Source organism: Lipophrys pholis (genome assembly GCF_963383615.2).
Source record: "Lipophrys pholis genome assembly, chromosome: 11".
Lineage (NCBI taxonomy): Eukaryota > Metazoa > Chordata > Actinopteri > Blenniiformes > Blenniidae > Lipophrys > Lipophrys pholis.
In genome coordinates, this window is record NC_137631.1 from 17,069,341 (window position 1) to 17,092,146 (window position 22,806).

The 22,806-nt window shown below is 40.3% G+C and overlaps 1 protein-coding gene across 1 annotated transcript in view; it reads right to left on the reverse strand.

Moving 5' to 3' along the window:
- Window positions 1-20,198: 20,198 nt before the first annotated feature.
- The window catches only part of sema3d (sema domain, immunoglobulin domain (Ig), short basic domain, secreted, (semaphorin) 3D), a 31,765-nt gene continuing 29,157 nt past the window's right edge, over window positions 20,199-22,806 (reverse strand). The window contains exon 18 of the mRNA XM_080475421.1: window positions 20,199-21,677. Coding sequence (XP_080331547.1) covers window positions 21,216-21,677 — 462 coding nt within the window. The 3' untranslated portion in view covers window positions 20,199-21,215. The remainder of the gene's footprint in view (window positions 21,678-22,806) is intronic.

Genomic DNA, 22,806 nt, shown 5'->3' on the forward strand with positions numbered 1-22,806 from the left:
GTGGTCAAATAGGGAGGTATTAAATGCTTAGAATGCAGCAACACAGTGCAGGGTCAGCTCAGTCTGAAATGGCAAACACATAGAGACAGACCATCACACACATTTACGATCACAGACACAGTTACAGTAACAACATGCATGCATTCGGACTGTGGGAGGAAACCAAACTATCAAGAAAATAAATAAATAAATCATGCATGCACCAGGAGAACATGCAATCTCAATCAAACTTTCTCGCTATGAGACAAAACTGTTCACCACTCTTCCAATATAAACACACACAAAAAACAAGATCAAGTTCAAGTCATGATTCTTTAGTTTAACTGTCTGCTGCTGTCCACATTTTGCTAATTTATCTTCTTTGGTTCAATCATTCATTCATTATTGCATTCTTTCAATGACAGGTAGTTGAAATGTGTGTTTTCCTCACATACAAGTGCATACAAGAGTGTTTGCAACTGAAAGTATTAGACTTTATCAATGTAACCCATTTTCAGCTCAGCTAATCGGTAAAACCCTGGAGTAAGAGTGACTATATTCAAATAATTGTACTACATTTGCAGTACCTTTTCCAGCCCGTGTTACCAGTAAGATACATAATACGTAAAATAAATCAAATTGGAAAAAGTACTGGCTTCTGGTTTTTTTTGTTTTGTTGTTTTTTTTTGTATCATTGTGTTTTTGCAGTGAACAATCAGGAGATTTGGGACTTAAGTGTGACCCAAAAATCTCTGAAATGTGTAGCTGTGCATCTTGAATAAGCAAGTGTCGCTCGGCTCTGCCGAGCATTTCTTCCAGTTTTCTCAACTTCCCACCCTTCCTTTGTGTCAGGAGTGGTGGGGCAGCAGCTGTTTGTGACATTACGGACTGCGTTTGTCAGCACATCTCAAGGCTGTCAAAAGTGTGTGACTGGCAAGAGTCCCCTTCTGCTGTGGTCTGACTAGTGAGTCACATGAAGAGTCAACGATAACAAAAAAAAAAGATCAAGAGAAGTAATCCTGGCATCTCCTTCTTGTTGTCTCTCGCTGTTTCTCCTCCTTTCTGGTTTTCTCTTTAACTCCACCGGTTTCTTTTCCTGGGGGCATTTGTCACAGGTGGCTTCGGTGTGTGTCTGACAAGGTGTTGATTTATATACACAGCAGGCGCACCACATGGTAACTTGGACCACGCAAGAAAGGGCAATAAAAATAACACCCTGTGAGTTAACTTGGAGCAGAAAGCAAAAGAAGGAGAAAGGGAGGGGCATGAACTCAATAAAGACAGAAAGTTAGCGCAAGCTTTTTTCTCAGGACTTGAAGGTGGTTGGAACTCAGTGGGACCGTGAACACATAATAGTCACACAATGCTTCCATACTGCTTGTCATATTGTGTTTAAACCGTGTAAATGTGCTGCTTTATTGCACTTGACTATTATCACTTAACTGTGTGCTATTTTTCTATTTAATGAAAAGCTGTTGTGTAATTTGAGCCTTAGCAGCCTGCTAATGCTGTATTAACATTGTTCCTACAGCAGTAAAATGCTTAGAAATCAGCACACACCCAAAGGTCACGTAAGACTCCAAGCAGGTCATCCATCTAGCTTAAGAGCAAATGAGTGGTCAGCCATTTGAGGACAATAGCCGCAGTGTCCGTTCTGCTCTGACCTCTCACACACGGCTGGCCGGCATGGAGAAAACATCCACGGCGCCGTGGGAGGCCTCCGACACGATGCTGGCCTCTGTGACACTGTCCATGCATCCTGTTGCTGTCATGCTTTCTCTCTCTCTCTCTCTTGCATGCCTCTGTCTTTATTCTCTTTCTCTTTCCCTCACTTTTTAAAATTTTTTTTTACCCACATAATAAGCCGGCTATTGCAATTGAGAAACACAAATTAAATCTTTAGAGACAAACTTATCTAAACCTAAGTAATCGTCTCTGTGCCTCGTGAATGTGCCTCATCATTCATTTTTGTGATGGAATCCATCAAAACTTTTTAGGACGTTCTGCAAACTGAACTCCACATATCGGTTGTTCTCACCAGCAATACAGACTCACTGAAAACAAAACATAGGACTCAACACAAAACATCAGAAAGTAATATAGCTTTTGTTTGACATCGAAGCACTTTGTGGGAAGGACCATGAGCTAACACACAGCTGCTATACTTTCTTTTCCATGGATCTACTGGTGCAGCATTACAAGAGATTTTGAGGTGTTATCCAGATAGGTGGAAACCAAATCAATATCATATTTTTGTATGGCGATGAAGTCTATGTTTATAATCAGTTGTCAGCACTACAATTAACAGAAGAAATATGAGTCTTGGAAGGAAATGAACAGAAATTTCATTCTAATAGCTATCCCACAAGAATGCTTTATTTTTCTTTTTGTGTTAAACCACACAGTGCACCGCTCAGCCAAACTACTGACTAAACACGATGGACATAAAAACTGTCAAAATGACCTGGAAAAAAAAAAAGGAACGCAGAACCAAGAAGGTGGGCGCGAAAACAGGTCACATAAACCGGAGAATGTGTTTGCTTACAGCCCATTCACCTCCAAAACAGGGTGGGGTGAACAGGATCTATATATAACTGCAGTGAGGGTGCTTTGGTGTGGCTGCTCATCTCTCTGCCCTATAACTGACTCCAGCTCTATAAACTACAGAGGTACTAAAGTGCAACCACAGTTTCCTGTGAGCTTGCATTAAAGCTCAAGCTTGGAAGAGCTGGAAAGTTCGCAAACCCAATCATGAATCACATAATTGTCAATTAGCAACTTAACAGACATAAAACATATTTTCTCCCTTTAAATGTTTGGCCTAGATACGCTGTTTGTTTTGAGACTTCATTAAAACCCATGACTGAAATATTCAGTTGTTTGCCTTATTTTAGAGAGTCGCTGTTATTCTGAGACGCATAAATTCAAAAACATTTGAAACTTTAGAATAATGTTTGTGTTGGACCTATAAAATGGCTCATAGGTTTGAAGAGGCAGAGCAAATAAAAATATATTGTTTCTTTCCACAACTTCAGCTTGCCTGAATGAAATATAATGACGAAGAAGCCGAGGCAGTGCTTCAGTTGGAGCCCTGTTGGTGATTAATGGGTGTGAATGTGACCCTGAACTTGATGGCTGATCTTTGTACACTGGAGGCCACATACAGAAACCAGAGAAAAACACATGCACACCCCATAGAAACCATGAGAAATAAATAGCTCATGTGTGAGGGTGGTGAGTGTGTACAGCCTGCATTGCATTTCTGCCCGCATGTCATTCTGAAAGCAATTCAGACTGTGTTACTGGAAAGATTACTGATGCTCAGTTTATCTTTGGTATTTGGTATTGACTACTTCCTTCAGTTTGGCACAGGAGAAATGCACATTACTTAATTCCAATGTTGGATGTGTAAATGCCAATGTCATTTTGGTCCAGTGGCAGACGTCTCCTGATGATCAGGCCATCTATCAGTAGGAGTCAGACTGGCTGCAAAGCTCTGGCTCAGCTTACACCACGTTTCACACCACGGTCCCTGTCTACTTCCATCTTTTTATTCTGTTTAAATTCTTCTTTTCCGTATACATTTTTTATTCCTACCTGCTTTCAAACTACTGGTTTCCTCTTATTCTTTCCTTGTTTTTTTTTTGTCGTTTTTTTTCTTCTTTTTTTTAATCTCTCTGTAGGCTTCTCTACTTCTTTTTCCCCTCAGGCGCCATCACTTTTTCCCCTCCTCCCTCCCACAGGCTGGGCAGTAAAACAGGAGCAGACTCATGGGAGACCATTAACCACGAGAAACGCTGCATTACAGCTCTGCTGCATAGCAAACGACTGCAAACTCTTTTACACAACCACTTGACCAAATATGGTAGACCGGCACAAATATGACTTGTGACCCTGCAGCCAAACACAGTGAAGAATCGTAGTATTATGTCAAAACTATTATCAACTGACTGAATGGCACCGTTGGCTATTGTGTTTCTTGATATTCTGACATTACATTACAAAAGCTGCACAACCTCGTACTCAGATAAGTTTTGTAAATCCTTGCCGTTGTTTGCTGTTTATTGTATTTGATTTATTGATTGAATTGTGTATTGGCATTTTATTCATCTGCTCAACATTGCACTGTAGTAATATTTAGCACTGACTTTAGTGTGTTTATCAGTCACTTGGAAGTGAAACACTTTGCAGTTCCCTATGCATTAAAAAAAAAAAAAAAAAACATCTGAACCTTGTTCAACTGGAAACCTCCCAATTGAAATGTGGGAAATTTCCGGAAGTTCAAAAGAGGCAATGAAACCTCACAACAATACTACTGTATTTGAGATGACAAATAGCTGTCATGAATGATACACTGTCATGAAATGTCACAATTAAGGTGCAAACAGTCTGTTTTAACCTCAATCGTTTCCCAGCGACCAAAAACATCAATTGTTCCATAGTGTAGAATCAATATTCATTAGTAACAACATCTCAACAAACACACTATTATTCGTGTGCTGGCACATATGTGTGATCATAACATTGTTTGTGTTTTTAATGCAGATTTTCATGGTGTGAACTTCTTAGCTGTCTTTTGTTTCTGTGTGAATGCAACTAAATGGGAAATGGGACTTTCCCATTCGGTAACTTTTGGAATTCCTTGCTGCTTGAATGCATTATATCATGACATTTTATCTCTATTAATTCCCCGTTACAATTTTTGGAAACTTATTTCAATCTGTGCAAAATATATTTAGTATATTTATATACAGTATGTTTACAGGCTGATACATATAGATCGGCCTGTACATACCTGTCAATACTGTGGAACAACAGAGTTTGAACATTTTCTTCTATAATTGACAGATGGGCATATGCAGTATGTTAGTGTTTTTATGTTTTTTAAGTTGAGGACTAGACAATTTCTATCTCGTCTTAATCAAGTTTTCATTTATCATAAAAAGCTGACATTTGTTCTAATGTATTCTACTTCTGTCTTGAGTATGATCTCTTTACCATCATTAGAACTAAAATGGTCTGGATGAATACAGAAATGCTCAGTGCTCAGCCCAGTAGGGACAGCTGCAATGTGGACGAAACAAGACCTTTGTCCTCCTGCCTCTACCTCAGCCACACACACAGACACACTGACGGGATATTCTGTCCCCCACATGGCTTTAGCTGGATGCCGATTTCGCGTGTGGTCTGTAAGGCAATGCCCTTGTTATGAAGTGCTACATGCTCAAGACACTTACCTCAGGATTTACATGAGAGGGATGCCTCAGCTGTGTTTTTTAAACACACGGACACACAGACACAGACACACACACACACACACACACACACACACACACACACACACACACACACACACACACACACACACACACACACATGCACAATATTCTTCAGTTGCTGGAGAAAATCATCCGAACACAATTTGATTTAAAAAGAAACAAAAAAAAAACGGTGCTTTTAAATACAAGATCATCAGAGAGATTTTAATGTAATGTTTTTAATGTAACTAAAGGTTTCTATTGATCAATAATCTCGGTCTTATCAGTTACAGTAATACGGTGGTCGAAATATTTGAAACATCTTACATTATAATAGAATGCATTGTGTAATGCGACCTAAATAGTTGTGAATATGTCGGGCAAAAATGAGCAACATTCCCCTTGTAAAGGTAAATTTTTAGCAGAGCTTGCATCAGCTCATAGTATTTAGTTCTGTTTATGATAGAAAGCCCAGTCATGGCAGATCAACATTATTACTCACTTCCCTCATGACATACTCAACACGTGATTCCCTCAGCCTTGCACACAAAACCACCATAAAAACACCCAATGATAAAAGATCAGCCACAATAGCTTTTATAATGATGGATCTACCAGAGCAAATGCATACACTCACTATTTTCACATTTTTAAGCTGAACCAGCAGAGTAATCAGATCTTTTGCCTTCACCTGGTAGATATATAGTTGGCATTCCTGCCTAAAATGAGAAACACATGTTTCTGAAAAATGCTACTTCATAATAAATTGAAATAACACCCAGCTGCATTTTTTATTTTTTTTTACTAATAAATGTATCAGTGCTCCAGCTGATTTGTGCAGAGGACTGATAATGACAACAACATCTGTTCGACTGCAGGTAAACACAGGTGTTAACTTCCTGACCGACACCACAGTAAAAAAAAAACCTGTCTCCCTGTGTGGACTGTATCAGGGATGATGAAGCCGTCACCGCTAACATGCCAATTACAGGCCTCCTGCTGAAGAAACCCAATCTGCATACCACTCAATTAATTGAGTCTTACATTGTGGAACGCGATCCTCTGGTTACAGGGCTGTTCTTCAAATTGGTTTCAGAGTAGAAGAGCTTCATAAAGATCAATCAGATAGAAATGTGTTGAGACACAAGTGTGTGTGTGTGTGTGTGTGTGTGTGTGTGTGTGTGTGTGTGTGTGTGTGTGTGTGTGTGTGTGTGTGTGTGTGTGTGTGTGTGTGTGTGTGTGTGTGTGTGTGTGTGTGTGTGTGTGTGTGTGTGTGTGTGTGTGTGTGTGTGTGTGTGTGTTGCGTGCCTGTGCCTGTGCCTGTGCATTCATACGATGTAATGGAGCTGCCTTGACTGCTCCCTAGAGACAGGCTTGACACCAAATCTAAGAATAGTTCTGGCTGCATTACCACCAGTTGGGAGGAAGATTGGGGGTTAGTGGGGAGGACAGGCAAGAGGCAAGAGGGCAAGTGACACTATGCCTCATGGGAGATGACAAGTAGACACAGGAGCCTTCATTGGACATCTCTTTTACCTGGGATAGATATACACCCATGACCTAACCAGTGACCCTTCTGCCCTTTCAAAGACAAGAATGCACATGTACACAAATTCAGGTTCCTCCTGCGCCTCACAGATCTGACATATGTTGTTTGAAAACTCAATTTCTGTTTTCACACTAAATAAATATTAATTATATATAGATGTCCATTGTCACAGGGCGTGAGTCCATGAATTGTGGAGGTGTAGGGGTGGAGAAGACAAAGAGGCGGAGGAAAAGGAGAAGGTGAAGATTGGTGAGGAGGGAACTGGGGGTGGAGGTCGATAATCGTCAGGAAGTAGGACAGCCGGTGTGCTTTAGGCATATCCTTAACTTTAGATTCATGAAGACCTCGGGCTATCATCACTGATTAGAGGACCGGGCTGCTGTCTATATTACTACCTGGTTGCTGCTGCTGCTGTCATCTCACTGGTATTTCTTTGTCTATTATAGCCTGACAGAGCTCTATTTACCTGGTATTTTCAAGGTCTCTGTTTGAGGACAGATGGATGGACAGAGAATCACAGAGGAGTTACAAAGACAACACGTCAGTGGATGGCAAATGATGTGAACCATGCTGCTCGCATGTCACACAGACACATACACACAGTCTTCTCACATGTCAGGTGAGAGGTTGTGACCCTGCACTAACAGCTCTGTTTCCTTTTCCATTAAATATGGCAGCTCCATCCAGGATACCTGAAAGGCTCAGAAAAGGAAACACTGCCCTGGATGACCGGTAAAAATAAGCACCTGGCAACAGGCCAAAAACCAAATACACGTGTGTGCAGGTATGAATGTGTATCTGTGTTGACATTATGGAAATTGAGACATGAATGCCTATATTCAGGCAAAAAACAGCTTCTCTGAAGGTGGTGCTACAGCAATATCGGTGATGATGCCTGATAATCACCCGTCATTTGAGATAATTGGGTAATTGGGGTAATGGGTTTCTCTGTGATCCCCTAGGCTCGTCATGGCAAACAGGTATGGACTGCTATATTTGTGCCATCTCCACTCGCTGTCCAGTGGCATAAAAGGATGAGCTGGAAGTAATAGCATCTGACTTTGTTTTAATTTCAGCTTTGGAAAGCGAGCACGTGGTGAGAGAGAAAGAGAGCATCGGGAGACAAAGGCAAAATAGAAAGGATTCAGAAGAGGAAAATAGAAAGGCGACAATAAACGGAAACTAATGAAAAGAATGAGGAATATGAATCTATATATAAAAATACAAAAAGAGATGCTTTGCCAGGTGGTTAATGGGGCCTCGGGGTTGCTCAGCATACAAAAGACAGCACATTACAGGAACAATGTAACATTAAGGTCCCATCATCATTTTAGATTTAATGACATGGTGCGTGTTGTCCAACTGCATACAAGCCATTTGTCTGCATAATATTGTTGCCCTTACAACACTCACAGCAAAGTAAAATCTCCCTGTGATCAATCTCACTCGCTTTATCTCTCTCTGGCACACATATCCACACTCACACACTCAATCTGTTACACACAAAAACAAATGACCATCAGCATACACTTTGCATACACAAAGCCAGTTTAAAGGGTATTAAGGACATTTGTGCGCATAATTTATGATCATGCCCAATCGCCATTTGCTCATATGTATCCCTCTGGTGTTGAATGCTTTCAATTTTATGGGGGACAATAATATTTTTGGCGTTGACCCAGCAGCATTTCTCCTTCCAATAACAATGACAAAAATCTAAACGACCATGATGCAATCACAGTACCAACAGGAATGCATTTTATTCTATTAATGCGTAAAACATGTCACTTAATGAAGCTTAATTCACAGTCTTAAAGTGTTTGTCAGTCCAGAAACTAAATGCAGACGCCGCTGACAGCAGAGCCTTGAATCCAGTGAAAAGACCCGAACAACTGAAAAGACCGAGGCTCATGAATCACAGGAAATGACACTTTCCACTGAGAATGCTAAACCATTTATCAACTTGATTGTGACTTTTATTTCATCTCTTTCCCCTTCTCTCTTTCTCAGTGAAACTCAAACGCATGCAGGCACGCACACATGTACGATGAGCAGGAATCTGAGCCTCTATAAAATTCATAGCAGGCTGAGTGTGACCTCCATTTCTTGCATGAAATATATTCTCTGCTCATTCTTTCACATATTTCAACTTTGAGCATGGCTGACGAAGCCATAAAATAGCAGTGGGCGCAGTCATCTGTCTCATGCAGAAGGCTACCGAACATCCTCGGCACTGATGATAGCGTTGCCCTTCATGCTTGCCAAAGCCGGTGCCTCAATGCCTTTTATTATGCACACACGTCTTGTATTGTACTGCTGCAGGAGCTGAGAGCTTGGATAAAGGTTGGCTCCTGCTGTTTAGAAGATGCGTTGAGATTCATATGGAAGATTTGTCCAAAAGTCTAACTGGACATAAACTTTCAGAGTGATGCTTTATATTAGTTGACATCACAAGCACAACATACTCAGACTATATGTGTGTATTTCAGTGTTGGAAAGCTCTCATACTGGAAAACAGGAGTGTTCCTGCCATGAAGCAACATGACAACCAACATGCACAAGGATTTCGGAAAGACATCAAAGACAGAGCCATATGGGTAGGGTGACCAAATCCACGGGACGCAAGAAGGCAGGAAGGAGTGGAAATAGTTAGAATAAGTACATAAATACATAAAATACCGTCATTTTATACTGTCTGTTATAAATAATAGTCATAATAACGGACCATGTGCCTGGGGATGATTAAGGAAAGTAATTAGCGAGCAATGAATGTAGAATGAGCTCATTAAGAGAAATGCAAGGAGACGGAGGCTTATCACAGCCAAAGAAGCACCAGCAGCTTCTCTTTTATGAAAGCACTAAATCATCCGTCATACAAATCGATTTGAAAAACCAGGAAGCCCTGCTGTGATCACCAGGCCAGTTTTATGAATGATGAAGTAATGTATGGGGTTGAAGAGCCACACATGTCATTTTTCTTTGACAGCTTTACACAATTTGACCTACCAAACTCGACCATTTTGCCCCTCACTGCCATTCAGTTGCCGACCATCTGAATGGCCTCAAATCGGAAAGGCACGTTTCCCTCACTATGAGTATTGCCCCTCTGTTTTTCCTACAAGCTCAAGCTGATTAGTATTGACAATGCTTTTGCATTGGTATGCTGTCATGCCAATGCCTAATCTTGTTAACAACTGCAGAGAGAAATGCGACACATGTATGGCTAAATATATCTGGTGATGATATTGCACTCCCCGTGCAGTTAGGCGAGCAGCTCTTAAAGGCACAACAATTCTGCCTAACAAGTTTGATGGTGTGATTTTGGTTTTTATTCAGCCTGCATTTATTTGTTTTATGGCTTCGTCTGGAAGTAAACTTTGGTCTTATTTCTTATTGTGTAATGCGATTGTGAATTTGGCTCAGCACCTAGAGACTTTAATCCAATACCCCTTGCTCTCAATAAAGCCGTGCTTTTTGGACTGTATCCACCGGTGAACAGAAAGGAACATTGTGCATGTTATTGAGAAACAGCTTTTGTGGACCTTGTAAAACTAACTTGACGAACCGGAATAAACATGCAGGAGAAAAACTGACTTTTTTTATTCATCCTGCATAGATCTGTAATTAGAGCTGCCTGCAGTCTTGCATGTGCTTATCAGCATCAAGTGGCAATCCACTGCGTTGCAGCTGTTACGGTGACAAACATTTCATTTAAGCTTTTGATCTCCTGACGCTGGCAGCCCATCACCATTCACACCTCTGAAAAAAATACTTAGAGCATACCGAGCATGCACACACATGGCCGTACACATACCTTGTTGCTTAATGTGTTAAACAGGACTATGAAACTTGTCCTAGTTCACGCTGTCCCCTTTCTTTTCTTTGCACTAATCACGAATATTTACAGCCTGACAAGCATTTCTGATCTTTTTTCTTATTCAATGTGACACTCTCTGCATATCAGAACCACTTCCATTACTCCACATAAATAAATCCAGAGACACAGGACCAAAACTCATCAGCTCTGCAGGTAAATACATATTTTCCCGCTTTGATAGAGGTTATTAAGAAAACACATTTAAGAATTTGGATTTATAAAATGCAAACGCCGCAATTAAACAGACACATCCCGCAGTGTAGGTCTCCGGTGTTATCAGATGCATTAAACATGTATATAATATTGTAATATTTTAATTTGTGAATTTAATCAAACATGCTGTCAGACTGTTTGACACTATCATGATTACTATAACAAACAAAGCAGGTGAAATAGAACCCCTCATCAGGCAAGTGTACTGAATTTCTTCCCATCTCTTTTAGTCAATAACATTGACATGTACATTGATAACATTCATATAATACATGATAAAATTGTTAAGCTAAACATTAAGATATAGTAGGTGCTGCTGCTGTTGCACTGTTTTGCTCTCTTGCCCTGGCAAAGCAATTTTTTTCTTTTAGTCCATTCACTTGATGCATTTAAGTTAAAATAAAGTGTAAATCAACTATGAAAATGCTTGAGCTGAGCATCATATTCTTGTAAACAAGTGCAGGTTTTAAAACACATGCACATTAATTTGAGTCATATTTAGCATGTTATTTTCTAGTCATGTACTCAATAGCATTCAGTCAACCTTTCAGAAAAATCCAGTCATAAAAGTATCTGATTTAAAGAAATTTTGGTGGTCAGTGCAATGTTTATTGTATAATAATTATGGAAATGATACATAAGGGCTTCTTACGCTCCCTTTAGAATACTGAGATTTCCTTAGGTTGGGGTGTGGTATTTAAATAAATGTCTTAAAATGTGTTAAAATGATAAATAATCAGTGTGTAAGCTAGTGGAATCATGTAACAAATCCTAAATCATCTCTAAAACCTATTATTAAAGGCTTTAGTGGCCTCAAGAGTCTGACTATAGCTGGAAAAAAACCCAACAATAATAGTTGAGCTGCCAGTTACTGTGAAAAACAAATGTGACTGATTTCTCACCTTAAAGCTGAGCAGAGGCAGTGGAGACCGAGGCAAGCATTGCTCGGTGTTTGATTTCAGCTTTCAAGTCCTTGTTGGTATGATGGGATGTGGCATGCCTGATGAACGAGGAGATGCCATTGCATGCCACCGGGAAGAGGAAGAATACTAATTCCAATCAAGGATCTACTTTTCTGTTTTGCTTCTTTTGTGCCTCGTCTCACCCTTGGAGCTGCCTATTATCCTATGAAGTGTCGAGGATCAACCTTTCATTTTTATTTCTATTTGACCGTGCCTCATTGACAGAATGACTTAATACCTGTTAATTATTTTTAATTTGTTTTTGGGGGGGGGTTAACGAGTAGAGGGACAGATGGACACTCTGAGGGTTTAATCCCTCTCCAGTAGCTAAACATCAGGACTCCTAACAGTCTCCAACCGTTAATATGATACACTGAATATAAGATAGGAAATTTCAAATATGTCCGCATGTGAATCGACTGAAATCGTGATCGTCAGTTTGTACATCCTTTCCGCTCACTTGATATGTGTTACATAAATGAAGTGGAATATTTTCCAAATGCGATTAGGGTCATCTGTGTGACAGGAAAGCAAATCAAGGATAAAGTAAAGATATGTGACCAATTGGAAAACCAGATTAAAAGGCTAAAGGTCAATGAGGTGCAGCATCAAACTGTACTGAAAGACATATCAATTTCATGGACGTGCATGCTGTGTTTGCCCCTGGGATCTGTAAATTCCTGCAGCAATATGAGACACACACACACACACACACACACACACACACACACACACACACACACACACACACACACGCACACACACACACACACACACGCACACGCACACGCACACGCACACGCACAGACACACCCACACACACACGCAGTCATTCCTAATGTTAGTTAGCCTTGTTCTGATGTGGGTACTGGGCTACATATATCGATGTAAAATCAACAGTTTAAATTGCAAGTGTTTTCTACAGGTAATATCAATCATGCTGTCTTTACATTTACACCTATATATATTTGTCATATGTAACTCAGACAATCCCCTTCAAAGTTTATGTATCAGGCCTTCATTTCAAACTTTAATCTATCAGCTGTGCTAACATTAAAATGGATGCACAAGGTTGTTTATAGTAAATGTATTGTGTGTGGGCCATTTGTTGTTGTCGTGACTCGTACTCAGATTTCATATTGAGAAGTTCAATGGCTTCAGAGCAGATTGGGTCAAGGGGGGCCATTTTTGTGCCGAGTCTGTGAGTTCTTGCTGTGTGTGCATGGGTTTGAATGTAGTTTATTTCCACAGAACAAAAAACATCCATTTGAGGTTAACTAGTGACTCTGAGAGCAGCACGGTGGGGCAGGGGTTGACACTCTTGCCGCATTACAAAAATATTCTATGTTCAAGTCCAGTTTCTGTGTGTAGAAACACTTCTCTGTGGAGTTTGTTGATTCTCATTTGAAGAATCACAAGGTTTCTTCTTCTTTGGTGAAATCTCACACCAGTTATTGAGCTACAGAAAAGGCTTGCACAAGGGTCCTTATCTGATTCAGAAAAATCATAGTCGGATAGTCGGCGAGCCGTCTGTAAAACCCTCCCCAGAGAAGAACAGTGTTTACAAACATACATAAGCTTATATAAACTTTGCTACCGAGTGATTGGTCTCGACAGGAGGAAGTTGCCATGGTTTAGACTGAGCTCTTCCTTTGTTGGTTCGCTGGTGGTCAGGCCGGTCCCAGCCTCTGGCCACTCTTCTTTTCAGGTCAAGCCAGAAACTGACTGACTGACTTCTTCATCTCTGACTCCATGCTAATCTCATCTCGACGCCCTGACCCACTATACTACTGCCCTTGAAAAGATCATCTTCTTCTGTAACTGCAATATTAAGAAATTAGGTTTTTTGTCTGATTTTGTGCTATTTAGTAACATACTGTATTAGTTATAAATCAATAAAATTTAATTAAACGAATTGCCCGTAGTAGATGTTACAAATAAGAAAACAATGTAGGGGGCGGTATGGAGCCATTTTGCCACACACATGAGCAATGACCATAAAATATAAAAATTCCCGCCCCTTCTGACATGCGTGAACATTTTCCTGTGCGTTTGAGCACGTTTAGGCCGTTGAAAATGCAGCAGTTGGCACAGTAGAAGAAAGCATAATAATAATAATAATAATAATAATAATAATAACAATAACAATAATGTCTATAAATTATTTGTTTAAATGTAAAACAGATTTCTCAGGATGTATCTTCTGTTGAGTATGTCACAAATTCTGAAATGTCAGCTCAGAAATAAAGCTGCCATTTCAAAAACATATTTTCTCCTCTCAGGAACTCAATCGCATGCTCGCAATTACCTGAATTTCAACACTGAGGAAACCAAATCCTCTTCTATATTTCTATATATTTTCACACTTTAGTGTGAGCTCTGTGGGTCAAAGATGAGTTACACATTATTTTGATGATGGAAAATGAAAGAACCACCCAGTTTCACATAATTCTCTTTAGTTTCCCCCTCAGGGTGTTTTGCACTGGCCCACACAGTACTGACCTACACTGGAAGATAATTCTGGCGTGCTTACCTAGAAACCAGCGCCGTCTGTATTTTGACGAAGAGTGGATTTATTGCTCTGACAGCATGCCTGGCAGCTGAGCCTGGAAGCAGCTTGAAAGGGGCATTTCAAAGAAAACAAAGCAGTCCAATTTGTTTGCTGATATCCAAAATCAAACGTGAAATGTGAGTGCTTTCTTAACATTTAAGAATGGAAAATAGCTGAAAATCCTCGATTGGACCGCAATGTGCTGGAAGATTTCCATGTTTACTGAGCTATTTGACCTTCATGACTGAAGGTACTCTCTTGTGAAATTAGGTTTCCATAATAGAGAGCTGACATTGGATAGCATTGTAGGTTGTTGCTAATCATTCACAACACTTTCTCCTCTCAGTCTCCACCCTCATGTACCTTTTTTCACTTTCGCATATGATACTGACCTACTTACCAGAATAAACTTTACAGGCACCATTGACAGAAAAAAGTGAATAGAAGCAAGAAAATGCATGGGAGGGGAAGCAAATCCCGAACATCGAACACTGAGAAGGGGTCAAAGTTCACCTGTGAACTGTTGGTAGCAAGCAGAAGTCATACAAACCAGACGTCTTAAGAACACAAAGCCACACAACGTGCTGTAAAAACAAAATAGAACCCTCCATGCATTGCGATCACACGGCAACAGCCCAGAAAATAAAGCTCATGTGTTTTCCAAATCACATTCAGGTGTAACAACATTGCTTGTGAAACTGAGCGATCATAGGTCCGCCCATATTGCCCAATGAATTAATATCATATAATCTCATGAAGTCATGCATTAACAAGTCGGGAACCTTCTGGCTTTGGCTGCAGCAGCAGTGTTGCTTTTAACCGGCACACATGACATCACACGCCGTGCTGCTCGGCTCCTCTCAGATCAGACCACACACTACACGATTTCTTGTCACAAATATTGAACATGTTTATTATCGCCAATCTCTCCTTCCGAGACCTTCCGAGTGGATTGAACTCGACAAAATCGCTCTTAACACACCCCACACCACAGGAAAATCAGACATGATTTTTTTTTGCAGACATCCGACAATCGGGCCTCTGCTCCCGATGTTCGGGACGGAGAGATCAGGATTAAAATCGGCCCGATTACCCTGAAGTGTGTGCCGGCCTTAACAGGTTCAGGTTCAGGTTTCCTGTCACACAGAGAATAGTTATTACTCCTGGTCTCCAGAGATCTTAGACCTTCTGTTATGTTACGAGCCATTCAAACCTCCCCAGTCATCTGGATCAAATCTGCTTTCTCTTCCAAGAATCAGAAACAAACATGTAGAAGTTGCTTTTCAGCTTTTAACTGCAGGATTTCTTTTAAAATGAGGCTGGAGACATTCTTGTTTGCTGCTGCCTAAATAGTAAAGTAAACATTTGTTTTCTGTTGAGCTGTAGCTTAACTCTTATTTCTCTTTTATTACTCTTAACTCATATCTCTTCAGCTCTTATTTAAAAAAATAAAAAATTCAACGCCTTTCTCATGGCTTTTGTTCTTGCCAGTTGTAAATGATTCTTGGTGTAAAGCACTTTGAATATAGCCATTACTTATTGTGTAGTTCATTCCTTGACTTTAGCATCATTTCATATCTGTGTCACCACCAAATTAAAACTTTATGGATGAAAACACTCCCTTCAAAACAATTTTTACAGTCTTAGAAAATACCATTTCTTGTTGGACCATAAGCTTGGTTCCTGTGGAGGAATCAAGGATGTTTTTTTATCACACAGAGAAAGTCAGAGCTGTAACTGGCCCAAGGACATTGATGAAAGCATTGGTTTCCTCACAAAGCCGACACACCAGTGCATGGCCAAAGTGTTGAGTCATTATGTTACAGATTGTTTTCTCCTGTCTGAAAATACTTCACAAGGTTTATATGACTCACAGTTTTATGTTGTATGGAATGAGAAAATGCCTCAAATGAACTCAAAGGAATGTGTTACTGCAGGCCAGAAAAACATTAATCTGTCACTAAAGTATAGATCTGCAATGTCAAATTTCTTCTGAAATGTTATGTAAATGTTTTTATTAATGGAAAAGGAATGATACCTCCTGTGTTCTTGTCTGAAGTTGCCAGACGAAGTCTCTAAACTCAACAGAGAAAGAAAGAAATGTCGGAGCTTTTTAGCATCTTCTGTGACCTTTGACCTCATCTAGGACGACCATAGACCGGATCAAAAGCTTTGTGAAGGAGCACATGCATGGTCGCACAATAGCAAATGACCTACGTATAGGACACAGGAAAAGCTATAACAATGCTCCTGTCCAATATGCAAGCATTTCCCTCCGCAAGAGCAAACGGCAGGTCAGAGACGTCTCATTTACATCCATATCTGAACCGAAGCAGGTCTTTGCACCTAATGAAAGCATCCATCACGGGGTGTGTTTAGAATATCCTGTCTGCCCTGCCACAAATCCTGGAGTGCGGAGAGATCACGTATGTCTTTAAATCTGGCAGAGGGAGCACAGGTAGTCATTACTCTGGGGGAACAACTGTTTCTAGCTCACATGCACATACCTCCTGCTTCCCAATATCCCGAGGCGCCCATCAATACCGCCCAGGCCGACAGCTCCCGTACAGCGTTTGGCTGTCTCCACCCAGGCCCTGAAGTTCACTGTCAACGCCTGCAAAACGCACATCTGTGCAGCTGTAAATACCCTATAATATAAAACCAGAAACATCTCTGTGGACTGACATCTTAATTCCGCTCTCCTTTGGTCTTCCTGCCACGGTGTTTGATATCTTGATAAAGGTGCGACGTTGTGGAGGTTTGCTGAGGGACGTTGTTTATGAGAAAACACTGCTGCTTTCATTCTATGCACCTGGGCGAAGATGCAAAAAATGTATATAAAAATGTGATCATTGGTGTCGAGATAATGAAAACAGACAGATTGACAGAATCAGGGCAGCAAGCATTAGAATCCAGCTCTGATACTTGAATTTGAGTTGTGTTATAGATTTTTCTCCAAACAATTTGAAACTTAAGTAACACTGAAATACGTTTTGTCATTTCAGAAAGTATCCTCACTGTGTGAAATTAAATCTCCATTGTATATATATATATATAATCATTATATGATTCACAACTACCCCTAATACAGTGCATACACATATTATCCTTTCATAGATTTATGATGTAGATTGAATGAAATATCAGACGAAGCCCTTATCAAACAATTTCTTGCAATCCAATTGCAATTCACTTACTAAGCTTCAACCAACAATTCTGCACGATACCCCCATTAGCAGCGCCCCAGCTCCGAGCACAGTACTTAATCCTGATGTCAGTTGCACGTGTGGATCACGGGACACAGACAAAACCATGGTTTACAGTTGGAGATAGAGCTATAGGATGTGCACGTGATAATATACGAAGGCTCCACTGCAGGAGTTTCTAAGCAGGCTGCTTGCTCATTATGTCAATCACATCAAATTACCCACTTCCTTCGGGAGTGCCTGGTTTCTTTCCATGAATTCAGTTTCCTCATTGAACCCCTGCTGCTTCAGTCTGCCTGTCATCTCCATTCAACAGTTCTTCTCCAACCAAATGTGAAGGCCAAGTTAACTCCTTGCAAAGTGCCGCAGAAACAGCCTAAGATATTCCATGCAATGGCTTTTTGTTAAGTAATATCTCATAGATTTGAATGAGCTGTTCAATCAATACACCAAAAGCATTTAGATCAGTGATTTTCAAAGTGTGAGGTGGGCTTCCTCTGGCAGGAACCAAAAAGTTCAAGACGGGTAAAGCAGCAGGAATCAGGAGGCCATGAAGATGCTGTTTCTCATCCTGATTCTTTTCTTTCTAATTTTTAACATAGAATCATCATAACATAAGTTGCATTTTATAACTGGGGCGGTTGTGGCTCGGTTGTTAGAGCAGTCGTCTCCCAAGGTTGCAGGTTCCATCTCAACCTATCCAGTCGTCGAAGGGTCCTTGAGCAAGACACTGAACTCCGTTGGTGTGTAAATGTGTGTGTGAATGGGTGAATGTGATTAACAATGTAAAGCGCTTTGGGACTCCTCGAGCAATTGAAAAGCGCTATGTACGTAAAATCCATTTTCCATTTACCATTTAATACACAGACCTTTCTAACTGAATCCACTAGAAGTGTAATCAGTGTAAAAATGTTAAAATATAAACAACTAACTGAATCAGAATAAAACTACTTATTTATGATCAAATCCACTAATAATAGGAAACGTTAAGTGTTTTAATATTTGCAGTTCCCAACAGCCTTTAATAATAATATCTGATAGAGGGATACACTTTACAAAGTTTGGCATTTATTTTAAAACTCCTGTTTTGAGAGTCGGGGGCCAAGAGTGACACAATGTGGTTAAAGTTCCAAGGGAAGGGGGCTGATAGCACTTTTAAAACCTGTGATTTATATTCTGTTGTAAAATAATCAGCATGGAAAATCAGATGTATCAAGAATATTTGGATGCTTGTTTTGTGCAAGAAAACATCAGTAACCGCAGCGGTAAACACTGACAACAATGTGATTTCGAACACCCTCAGTTCAGTGTATCATCCGGTATAATCTTTACACTGATTAATGGTGACGTCAACAGGCTGCGGTCAGTGAGACGGACTGCATGTGACGTTTTAGTGCAGCTCTAGTGACTTCCCATAATCCCCCAAACATCACATCTTGGAATAGTCAAATGTTTTGTTTTCTTCATTCATCAATGTTTTCTAAAATTAAGGAACACAAAGAGTCAGGTTATTTTAGAGACATAGGGCAGAGAGACAAAGGATTAAGGTGCATAAGCAACTGAATGAAATGCATGACACTGCACAATTTCTTTGGCCAAATATGCCTCCAAATCCGACTGTTCTGTTAATACCACATCTGTTGCCAATACATTCTTCTATGCTTGTATTGTGCAAATAAGCTATTCAAATCTATTTTGGGAGAATAGTGCTCTCTTGAAGCCTGACTAGTCCTTTCCTGAAGTCCCCTTTGCCGTTTCCTTTTTGGGGGATATGTGGTTTGTTCTTTGCAGCTCACTGATAAATAAACTATAGACAAGCAGGAAGTGCCTAAAATATTCATTGTCTTGGTTACAAGAAACATGAAAAAAGAAATCACTGTGGAAAACACAACAGGGAGACTAGAATGCAGTTTATTTATGCATATGTATATAGAGGACAGGCAAAAAAAAAAACAAGGAAAATTTAAAGTAGGCATCTTGGACAAAATACTTATCCACATATTTGTGTTTACATCTTGATCCAGATGTAGGGCCTACTCTTTACTCGATCATACTTGGAATTCAGGAGGTTTCCACAGAATCAGTTAAACCTGACTCTGATCATGCTTTTTTTTTTTTTTTTTTTTTTTACAGAAGGTTCCCACACAAGTATTATATTATCTGTATTATTATTATTGCTAAGGTAATAATAACAACCCAGGTCAGACACAGTGAGTTGCTTCAGCTTCAAATTTCACACGTGCTTCTGACATAGATGCCATCTCAGCTTTATCGCTTGATTCTAGGAAACTTGCTGGATCACAAGCTCATATTTTTACATGGCGCCTCTAAAGATGCTAGGTTTCTCTCTCTCACACACACACACACACACACACACACACACACACCAACCAGCTGGTCCTGAATCATTCTGACATCTGCATACAGTGTACAGGGACTTGTGTTGCTATATCAGGAGAGGCTCAGTTGAACTAACCCTAACCCATTCCAAGCATGCCTGCTGTATGGATGACAGTGCCTCCAACTGCAGCAGTAGATTTTCTGCATACCGATATTAACCCCGCAAATGTATGAATGTGTGGGAGCAAGCAATTGAGTCAACAGTAACTCCAAAACAATTTTATTTAAATATCTGCAGCAAAAACAGTAATAATGAAAACATCTATTGAACCTACAGTACATACGAGTGAAGGAATTGTACAAAAATATGTAATTTTGTCAAACATAACACATGATTATCACTAGAGATACACACATCAATAATAGAACTAACTTGGGCATGCTGTGTCTCCTGTACATGTTCATATAAATATTTACAGTCATTCAACATGAGCAAACTTTTTTTTTTATGAGATCACAATTTTAGCACTTCAACCACATCATTACCTCTAACAGTGAGTGTACTTTCAGCAAAGCAATAAAAGTTGAATCTGATTGAGTCACAAACCATGTCATTATCCTCTGCCAATGGCTTTACTGAAATATCAGATGACAGACACAAAGTAGTAATTTTCATGCATAATTCAGTCTCAGTTTTCAACTTCCATTGTAACCTCAGTTCAATCAAAGTATTTCAAATATTTGACATTTCTCATTTTTCCAAGAAAAATGAGAAATTCAAAAACATTTTCAGAGGCATGGTTGGAGTCAAAGAAGGGCAGGTGTACACAGGTGTATCTTCAAGACTATGAATAGCACTGGAAAGAAAGTTAATTGATTCGTCAATATTTCAACACCCAAACTAAAAGTTTACAGCATTTATTGAAATTTCAATAGTATTTGTGGTTTTCAATTCAGAAAACTGGAAAAACATCTGATCTGGTGAGATATGGAACCATTTTGAGATATTGGATTATATAAAAAAAAAAAAGCAATATTCCTGTGAAAGTCGAGGGGAATTTAACTTCTATGTTTTCCGACATGCACCTGTAAATCACGAAACCAACAAAGGTTTGCAATGACCGCTACATTTTTGAACGGTCAATGTTGTTCATGCTACATCAACTTAAGAGTAAAACTTCACATCTGACACTCAAATTTGACAGTTATGTCATTTCAGCTTAATGTTTAGAACCAGTGAATGAATACACACAGCTATTAGTTGCTTTCCATCTCTTTCCTCACTGCTGTGCCGTCCTCACTATCCTCCCTCGCTCCTGTTGTCCCATCTTTTCCTCCGCTCTGTGGTGTCTCCTGTTCCTGCTTTTCTTCATTTCCTGGATATGTTTCCATTTGCCAACTCCTACGCCTCGCCCCCGAACCCTTGAATGTTTCTTATCCAGCCACAGTGAATCGCAGTACTCTTCAAGAGAGCTGAATGGAGAGCTCATCACTCTCATGTAGTCCTTATACCGCTGACGGGCTTCTGCAGCGTGGTGTATTTCCACTGCGGGGCTTTCGCTGGGCTTTGGTTTCCTGTCCAGTTGTCCATGTGTGACAAGCTGCAGTGTGAGACGCAGGAGAGTGTGCGTGAAGTGCGTGTGCTCTTGAGCAACACAGATATACACCCCGACATCGGAGGGATGGAGAGAACGAATCAGCAGACCACGTTCGGTGTGAACAACTCGATCGTCTGGTCGAACCTAGGAAGAAGAAGAAGATGATGAAGGTGACATAGCAGCTGTGTTGTTTGCCCATCCTTTATACTGCTTTATTTGACTTGAGTGTGGGGGATCCAAGCTGACTATAGGTGAAAGCAGAGTACACCAGTTTAACTTCAGAAACAAGTTTTGTTTTTTTGGACTGTGTTTAGAAACCGGTGTACTCAGTGGAAAACTTGCACATGCACAGGGTAAACATGCAAACTTCACAGTTTAGGGGTTGGGCCCAACCCACTGAGAATCAGTCTGCCTGCACATGACATCTGCCTACAAGTGGACACCCATACATTTCAATGCAAGATTTGTCTTCAAGGTATGTTAAACAAGGCACTGACCCCTGGAAGAGGAAGCATATTGAATTGGGTGTGGCGAGAATCACCCACAGTGTGGGGGGAGGGGGGCAGAGAGCAAGATATGGTGTGGAGAGATCTTTAGGTGCATAATGAGAGTACGTGCTAAGTGTTATGGGGGTAAGTGTGTGTGTGTGTGTGTTTGTCAGTGATGGTTGGTAGCATGTGATTTTTTACAGCACTCTTTTTATTTAGCAACCATAGTTCAATCAGGTGGTGTGGCTGCTGTCGGAGCCTAAAACAACACAGCTGTATTGAGAGGAAAGAGAAAAAGCCAGAACTGTGTGTGTGTGTGTGGGTGTGTGTTTCTCTGCATGTGTGGCTGCTTCAAAAGCATACCTCCCACAGCCCTGTGATGACCCCCCCCTTGAGGTGTAGCTGATAAGAGGGGCAGAATATTACCATAAATTTCCCTCCGCATGAGTGTTGTAGCTTTGTGTCGCTCTTTGTGTGTGGTTTTTTTTTCTCCTGCATGTGCAGTCCTTTTGTGGCTTCACGGTCTGACACTGATGATGTGTTGTCCAGCCAAAGGCAGACCCACCAGCTTCAAAATCGATCTGGATATTGACCCTTACTCACGTCAGACTCACCACCCTGTCTCCTATCACGTACTTGTTTCCTGACACACTAGTCCGACTTGACTTAACATATGGAATAGGTATTCAACACATAAAAATCTCACTTCTCCAAGTCTCTGTTCACTTTAAATCCATACAATCTTTATTGATATGCTTATTTGTTTGTCTTTTAAGCCACCCATT